The sequence below is a fragment of the Leptonychotes weddellii genome, chromosome 1 (assembly GCF_054177405.1).
Source record: "Leptonychotes weddellii isolate Sample4059 chromosome 1, ASM5417740v2, whole genome shotgun sequence".
NCBI classification, from domain to species: domain Eukaryota; kingdom Metazoa; phylum Chordata; class Mammalia; order Carnivora; family Phocidae; genus Leptonychotes; species Leptonychotes weddellii.
In genome coordinates, this window is record NC_138369.1 from 76,694,201 (window position 1) to 76,703,352 (window position 9,152).

General features: G+C 42.7%; 1 protein-coding gene across 3 annotated transcripts in view; it reads left to right on the forward strand.

The window, feature by feature from the left end:
• The first annotated feature begins 4,498 nt into the window (after window positions 1-4,498).
• The window catches only part of DNAJC13 (DnaJ heat shock protein family (Hsp40) member C13), a 123,716-nt gene continuing 119,062 nt past the window's right edge, over window positions 4,499-9,152 (forward strand). The window contains exons 1-2 of one of the 3 annotated variants that reach the window (XM_081826283.1): window positions 4,499-4,731; window positions 7,037-7,142. In XM_081826283.1, coding sequence (XP_081682409.1) covers window positions 7,102-7,142 — 41 coding nt within the window. In that variant the 5' untranslated portion in view covers window positions 4,499-4,731; window positions 7,037-7,101. The remainder of the gene's footprint in view (window positions 4,732-7,036; window positions 7,143-9,152) is intronic. The other 2 variants (XM_081826275.1, XM_081826282.1) reach the window with 2 other exon arrangements.

Here is a 9,152-nt window from a genome sequence, read left to right on the forward strand (position 1 = left end):
CTGATTATATACTTTGGGATTGGGGGAAGTAAAGATAAAGGAAGTTTCAAAAGGATTTTCATATGCTAAAGAAGACTCCTGGGATACCAGAGGCCTTGCAAAACCAAGGTTATTTTTCCCTCTAACAAGACATTAAAAGACATTAAGATGGTTGGGAGCTTCCTGGAAGAACATTATACTCTGCCTGCCTCAAGTATTTGTCAATGGGCTGCAGGTTTTAAGGACATTTAATTTTATCTACATTTCCTTCTGCCTTTGTTTCCCACATCATTAATAATAAAATTAGAGTTCACAGGGTAGGATTAAGTGAGCAGGGGAAACCAGACTAAGATTTATTATTTTTTTAATGTGGGAACTATGTATGTACACAAACATATGTATATGCACCAAGGAATGCTTGTGACATCACCATTTGTCACATGTTGGCAAAAAATGCAAGTCTATATAATTATTAGAATAGTATAGAGGAACACAAAAAACTATATGTGGTGAGATAAACCTTGAGAAACACTGACAAACAAAAAAACAACCACATAAAAAATTAAAACTAAGTCCAGTAGGAGATGACTCTGTGAGAGCTTCAAGCTTGCCAACTCAACTGGAAAGTATTTTCTGACTGTGTGTTTGCACACAGCACTGTCCAAGAGAAATATAATAGGAGCCACCTATAACATTTTATATTTTCTAGTAGCTACATTTTTTAAAAAAGAAACAAGTGAAATTAAATTTAATAATGTATTATTTTTAAGATTTGAGAGAGAGAAGGAGAGAGAGCGCAAGCACACCAAGTGAGCACAGGGAGGGGCAGAGAGAGAGGGAGAGAGAAACTCCAGCAGATTCCTTGCTGAGCTCAGAGCCCAACGCTAGGTTCCATCTCACAACCCTGAGATCATGACCTGAGACAAAACCAAGAGTGGGATGCTTAACCAACTGTGCCACCCAGGCGCCCCTTTAATACTGTATTTTATTTAACCAAATATATGTCCGAAATATTATTTCAACATGTTATTAATACATAAATTATTAATGCAATATTTTACTATTCTTCATATTAAATCTGGTGTGTATTTTAGCTTTATTTCAATTATTCAGGAGTTACATTGGGTAAGTGGCTACTGTACTGGAAACAGTTCCAATCTTGCTGAATTACATAGAGTTCATAGGGATTTATTTTGGATCTGGACATTGATTTCATTAGGAAGAGCAATTTAACAGCAATAGGGAGTGTGATAAACAGGTGCTTGACCATCTTGTGGGTTCCCTAAAATCTAAAACCTCTCCTGACTTGTTTTTTTTTTTTTTTAAAGATTTTATTTATTTTTTGACAGAGAGAGACACAGCGAGAGAGGGAACACAAGCAGGGGGAGTGGGAGAGGGAGAAGTAGGTTTCCCGCTGAGCGGGGAGCCCGATGCGGGGCTCGATCCCAGGACCCTGGGATCATGACCTGAGCTGAAGGCAGATGCTTAATGACTGAGCCACCCAGGCACCCCTAAAACCTCTCCTGATTGTAAACTAACTTATGCCACTGATGAAAGCTAATGATATCTAGGGTTCTAGAGGGGAGGGGGGGAAGGGTTAGCCTGGTGATGGGTATTAAAGAGGGCACGTATTGAACGGAGCACTGAGTGTTATACGCAAACAATGAATCCTGGAACATTACATCAAAAACTAATGATGTAATGTATGGTGATTAACATAATAAAAAAATAAAAATAAAAAGCTGTGAAATACTGTCAGTATATGTCACACAATTTAGAAGGGCATCTTCTGTGTTCTCTCCTAACTAAATTTGATTTGTGCACACTATGAAAGTGTCAGGAAAGCTAATACAAATTTAAATTTTGAGTAAAAAGACAAATCCAGAGAGAGAAGTCTGAGGGGCCTGCCTTGTATTTGTCACTCTTTTTTAAAAAGAGTAAGTAGGGCACCTGGGTGGCTCAGTCAGTTGGGCGCCTGCCATCAGCTCGGGTCGTGATCCCAGGGTCCTGGGATCGAGTCCCGCATCGGGCTCCCTGCTCAGTGGGGAGCCTGCTTCTCCCTCTGCCCCTCCCCCCACTTGTTCTCTCTCTCTCTCTCTCTCTCAAAAATAAATAAATTCTTTAAAAATAAATAAATAAATAAATAAAAAAGAGTGAATATGTGTGTTGGCGGTGGGGGTGGGTACTGGTTTAAGGAAGAATAGAGAAAGAAGGGACAAGTCCTCTTATCCTTCCTGACTCTTGCATTTAGTTCTAGTGTCTTAAGAATGACACTGACCAATTTGTACAAATCAAATTAAGAGCAACCAAGGCAATTGTGAAAAGGCTTGAAACCACATCCTGTGAGCAACAGCTGAAAGCATGAGGGATATGGCTTCAGAAGATGGGAAGCTGTGGCTGGGGTAGTCAAAGTGATAAGCAGAGGAGAGAGAGAGAGAGAGAGAGGTGATTAGCTGTATTGGCAAATACTTAAAGGGATGTCACAAAGAGGAAAAACAAAACAACTAAAATGCTCATGAAAGAGAGGTCAAGTTGGCTGAATCCAAAGAAGATGGTTTCTTTTTTTTTTTTTAAAGATTTTATTTATTTATTTGACAGAGAGAGAGTTAGCAAGAGCAGAAACAAGCAGGGGGAGTGGGAAAGGGAGAAGCAGGCTTCCCGCAGAGCAGGGAGCCCGATGTGGGACTCGATCCCAGGACCCTGGGATCATGACATGAGCCGAAGGCAGACGTTTAACCAACTGCGCCACCCAGGCGCCCCAAGAAGATGGTTTCTAAAAATGAAGATAAATGTCTTGGGAGGCAGGCAATTTTCCCCTACTGGGGATGGGGGGCATGTCATAATGCTGAAGTCTCCTCCCAACTCTGAGAACCGATTTTATCTGTCCCAAATATAGAACAGAAAGGCAGTGTGGAGGTTTACTACTTCACTGGCCGCTATCTTCCAAGTCCTGTGACTAAATCTGTCCTTAACCTTTAGGAGTTAGGTCACCTCGGGGAAGTCTCTTGGACTCTCTGGGTTTGCTTCCTCTATAAAATAAAAATAATACACTCCATACAGACTTCTGGAATTATTGGAAGGCTTTGCAACCTATAAAATGCCGCATAAACACAAGTTTCTGTTTCCATGGGATAAGGCAAGAAGGCCCCTTAACTCAGCCCTCCAGTTTCTTTTTTCTTCTCTTCCCCTTCTACTCTGTTTAAGGTTCTGTCCACACCCAGCTATTCCTGGCACCACCCCTAAGATGCGCCTTATCTTACTGCTGCAGTACAGGAAAGACTACTACTCTAAGGCTAAATGCAGTCTTTTTCTGCCCTAAGGTAGGGAAAAGGCTCAATAAAGTCAAGAAGCAAAGTCTGTAAAAACCACTGTCTACATTTTTCATCCTGCAACTACCATCTCTAAAAAACAAGTCAACCGCTGAAAGGGACTCTGAGAAATCACTTTCAGCATGGCTTTGCAGAATATTAAACCCCTCAGACAACTTTAACCCTCATAAAATAATGTGTCCATGCAATTCACCCCCATCCGTTTTTTGAACTTTGCAGCAGAATCATTCATTTTTGAACTGTGGTCTTTAGAATTCAGGTCTGGGAGAGGAGACTGTAAGAACTTCCATAAACTTGCTCACAGGTAACACACAATGTCCCCTCTTTTCTCTAACCTGACGCCCCACCTCCAGCTCCTATGTGTGTTCAGGGAGATGGTATTGAGGGTACAGACTATGGAGTCGGACTGTTACGGTTCAAACACCAAGTCCATTACTGTGGGGAAGTGCCTTAATTTATCTGCAAAACGAGGATAATTCCTACTTCAGAGCTGAGGTTTAACTAATGTAAATAAAACCCTTGGCACGTGGTCAGCAGACAATAAATGGAGCTATCAGTATTATCTTCCTGGCATTCCCATCGACGACAAGCCGTAGCCATCTCCCAAGCTTAAATCTTGGCGACCTCCCAGACCAACTAAAATTTAAACCCTCAACTGTCATTCTGTAAGTCTTAATAGCGGTGAACCTGCTGGCTCGCAATCCAGCCAAACCGGGTAGCAGGCTGAGCCTTCGGATTGCCTCGCGGATATTCCACGGCATTTGAAGTCCGGGGCGAAGCTGGGGAAAGGCTTCAAAAGAGGACTTCAGGGGATTAACAGGTAAAGAGCTGGGACGCGGCACAGTCGTCCGCAGGACTCAGAGCCACCCGCCAAGGGGCGTGACCTTAGGAGAACAAGCCGGAGGGGCGTGGCTCCACCCGCGAGCGGTCCGCCTCGGCACTGCGTGGACTCCGGCTCCTACAGCCGGCCGCGTCACTCGGCGCATGTGTAAATTCTGGGGGGCGGGCGGGCCGGTAGAACGCGGAATTTCTGGGAAAGAGGGCGAATGGGACGGGGAGAGCCGAGAAATGCATGCGGGGGGTGGGGCGGGATAGAAAGCGGAAGAGTTGAAATCAGCTGACCGGGTCTCGTGACAGCCTGGGCGGTGGCGACGCAGGCGTATTGGAGCGCGGTTGCTGAAAGCCTGGGCGAAGATGGCGGCCTCCAGAGTGAGCCTCTGAGAGGCAGAGGGAGGAGGCGGAGGGGGCGGGGAGGCCGGGCCGCCGCGGCACCAGGAACCCGCGGCAGCGGAGCTACAGGGCCCCGAAGGGGGAAAGGGGAAGTGGTGAGGGGGAGGAGGCCGGAGGGCGCCTCATCTCACTCCGGACGCAGAGCCGGCGGCGGGAGGAGCTCGGGCTGGAGCCTCTCCAGCCTCCCGCGAAGGTAAACCATTCCGGGCACCGGCCTCTGGGGCTCTGCCTTATCCCCTCCCCACGCCAGGGGGACTTGGGGGGCTAAGGACAGGAAAAAAGAGGGGTGGTGTCTTGGCCGCCGCAGCCTTCAGCTGCTAAGGAAAGCAGATTACCCTCCCCCAAGGCTGCTGGTCTGGTTCCTCCCGTCGGATTCCCCCCTGGCTCCAGGTGACATTATCCCTGGGCGCTGCCTTGTTCAGCCCCACCCCTCTTTTTTGGATTGTTTTTCCGTTTTCTACCCACCATGGTCCCCAGATTCCCTCTGTACATCCTTACCCCACACACCCCTTACTCCCCTCTGGGCTCCGCCCTCAGGATTACCTTCCAGCTTCCTAGTCTGAACACACTTTGTGCTGGTTGCCGGCAACTCTTGTTTCCTGGGGTCCGCGACCTTCCTTCCCCCCCACGTCCGGTGTAGACTTTGACTTTCTTTGCTTAGCTTTGTTTCGTTTCGTTTGGAGATGGGGAGCACCCGCGTCGTTTCTTCTCCAGGCTCTCCCTTTTCCAAAATCAAGTTTACCCCCCAGGTTTTTCCTTTCCTGCAGGGGAGCTTATTTTCAGTGGCCTTTCCTTTACTGCTGTGATTTTGCCTCTGAATGTGGCCTTTGGAATGGGTGAAGTAGGACTCAGACGCTCAGTGAAGTGGCGGTTAAACGCAGATTTGACTTATTAGACTTAAGAAGAGTGCCTTCCCTTAAACCGTCTTATTGTAGGGTGTTCAGTTACCTACTCTTGTCTTCAAATTGTTTTCTTTATCAGTTGATGTTTTCAGATTGTTTCCTTTATCAGTTTTTTTTCCAGGGGGGTTAAAAAATCTCCCCGTAATGAGGCTATGGTCTCCCAAAGTAATGATTTCTCTCTTCCCTTCTCTGCTTTTCCCTTTTACCCTACTGTGATTTCTTCTGAACAGGAGGGCCTAGGCCTGATGCTTTTACCTCCTCTATGAAGGGCTTTACAATGTTGGGTTATTTTGAGCCTCTTGGAGTGTAATGTCTTCGCGAAAAAAATTTCAGAATATTTCTTTAGGCTCTGCCCCAGTGACTGTCTTTCTTGCTGTATTTTCTTTTTTACTTTATGGATCTGATCGATTTCTAGGTTTGAAAGTACTATCTGCTGAATTTGAGGAAATTACAGTGGTCGGGTTTTGTAGTATATTATCAGTATTCTGTGAGTCTATGGAAATGTGAAATAGGATTTGCCCTAAAAAGTTAAAAAAAAGGGAAATTTGAAAAACTCGTCAGAAACTCGCTATCCGAAAAAGACTTGATTCACATTTCTTTGGTTTCTGGAAAGTGCTATATTGTTTGCCTGAATTTGGCATATAACCTAAAACCTTGTTAACATATTAAATGTAATATTAAACAGTGTTTAAGCAGCTATATCTCAGACTTGGCTTTTGCTATTAATGTCACAATGGGGCATAAGTCCTGTTTAGAAAATGTTACACTGTATTCCCAGTTTGAGAACAGGAAGTAGAACATATTAAGGGAGGAAAAGAATGGTCAGAGGGTTATTAAGAGAGGAATGTCAGGAACCTTAAGTCTATAGTCCAGTTCATGGAAAATACCACCATTTGTATTCCACTGGGAGGCAATGGATGTTCCTCTTTTTCTAAAGTGACAGTAGTAAATAGGCTAAACCAAATGAACATTATCAATGCAAAAGTTACGGAACCATGGAAAACAGGAGTTATTTGTAACAATTTAGCTTTATCCACAAATAGAAGGTAGTTGCTGAGGTGGACTATAACAATGCTGGCTTTATTAAATTTGTAAAAAAGGTTGATAGTGGAAGCTGGTTCTCAATAGATACTAAATTACAGTTGAAATAAAAAGGATCTGTTTTAACTAATTTGGCTCTTTCCTTAACCAGTTCTGTTTACACAGGTGATTTTCATTGCACTTACCTTTCCCCCGCTTCTCTGAGGTACTTAAAACTAGTAAAATAGAAGCAAGGCTGTGCAGGTAAACTATAGCAAAGATTTGGTTGCTAATAGTTTCGGGCCTAAATGTTGACTGTAATATTTAGCAGTGGTTAAAGGGGAGTTGTTTTGAAAGAAATCCTTTAAGTCAGTGTTTCTCAACTTCATTAAACCCAATAAAGACTCCCTTTTTATTCCAAACAATTTGTAACAGCTGCTCGATTATTTGGAGATAGTTTTTAAATATAACCACCTTCTGACTTTGGTCCTGGGACAAAAAGAAGATTTGCTATCACTGTTGCACCAAAAAAGAATGGGACTCACTTTAAATTCTTGACTTTTTTTTTTTTTTGAGAACTGTTAAAGAACCGAGGTCACCGAGCAAACCATTGGCCAATCTTTTAAGGTGAGAGGGTATACATGAATTCAGTGTCACCTTCATTGGACACAACTGGATACTGGTAAGAAGAGTTCAGCTAGAATAGCTGACAAGTTGATGAAGGCTGAGTGCACCTTCTTCCAAGCTCTTTCTCTACAAACTCACTAGGCACTGTTAGAAAAGATTGGAAAGAACCCTGGGGAGTGTCTGTTGTGGTGCTGACCTAGAGGAGGGGAAAAGCAGCAGAGCTTTCAAGAGGGGCACAAAACTCTGATTCTTTCTCTGTCTCTTTTATGGAACAATAACCTTAATCTGTGAAGGGAAGGGCATCTCTGCTGGCCCCTTGGTTAGCATTCACTGAGCTGGGGCAATGCAAGAAAAGGGGAAAGAATCTCCTCTGGGAGGGGCACTGAACTTAAAACTGCAGCCAGGAGGAACAAGAAGATCACACCCCTGAGATCCAGGGGTATAGTGTATGCCTAAGACTGAACCTTAATCAGAACTACAATGATTCTATCTCCAACCCCCTGCCACTATAAGAAGTTTTGAGTAACAAGGAATGCAGAATATTACTAGGAGTAATATCATGCAAAGAGGCACAGCACAAAGAATCGGATAGACATGCTGTAGTAAACCATCCCCCACCATAGGCACCAGCTATTCTGTAGATTTTTGAAGCCTGGGGTACATTGAGAATAACCATAGCAACAGCAAATCATAAATCCAGCCCAACTCCTAAACAGATTAACACAAACCCTGCACTAAAGACCCAGCAAAGAAAAGATGTGTCCATTTCCAGTCACAAAAATTATTTACCGCAATCTCTACTCTTCTATACGTGTCCAGCTTTCAAACAAAATTTATAAGGCGTACAAAAAGGCAGAGAAAATTCCCTAGAGAAAGCAATCATCAGAAGTACACTTAGATTAACATAAATGCTGTTATCTGCTAGGGAATTTAAAATGACTAATATGTTAAGTGGATAACATGCAAGATCAGATGGGTAATTTTAGCTGATAGAAACTATAAGAAAGAATCAAAAGAAATGCTAGAGGTATTATTACACAGTAAAGAAATGAAGAATGCTTTTGGGCTTATCAGAATTGACATAGCCAAGGAAAGAACCAGTGAAATTATAAATGGTAGAAGAAATTTACCCAGCTGACACAAAAAAAAGTTAAAACACCCTAGAGCTTGGGGATAGTATTAAACATTTTAATATATGAATGATTAGAATCCCAGAAAAAGAGAGAACAGAGTAGAAGAAATATTAAAATGTTTGAGGAAATAATAGAAAAATTTCCAAAATTAATGTCAGACATCAAACCACAGATCCAGAAGCTTAGAGAACACCAAGCAAGATAAATACCCCCCCCGCCACCCGCCCCCCTGCCAACTCAGAACATATTTAAACTGAGGAGGTAAGTAAACAAAGGACAGAGAAAATCTTGAAGGTAGCCAAAGAAAAGAGAAACCTATACAGAGGGACAAAGAGTTAAAGCAGAGAAACCATGCAAACAAGACAGTCGAGTGACAGCTTTAAAGTACCAAAAGAAAAAAACAGCAAAAATATTTTTCAGAAATGAAGACAAAATACAGACACTGTCAAACAAAAGCCAAGAGGTTCAAAAGTATAATCTCTCCATTTACATGATAGGTACATTCCTAGAAAATTATGTGCATATTAAACTCTGCAAAATGTACTTTGTGATTTATATTTAATACAGAATTAAAATTGGGATCAGTTATAAATAGGTTTTTACCTATGTTAATGCCCAGTTGGATATTTGAAAGTCAGTTGAGGGTAGTTCTTCAACCTGTGAGACTGTCTTGTACATTGAGGGGCATTTAGCCCCATCCACTAAATCATAGTACAGTAGTCACCCCTTGTTCACTTTTCATAGTTTCTTTTACTTGAGGTCAGTAGCAGTCCAGAATCAGATGATCCTCAAAAAAAAAAAAAAAGTTCAGTGGTCTCCTAATGCTGTATCACATTTGCCTGTGCTGTTTACCTCATATAATCTCATCACATAGGCATTTTATCTCAAATCAAAAGAAGGCTGAGTGTAGTGCAGTAAATTTTGAGAGAGAT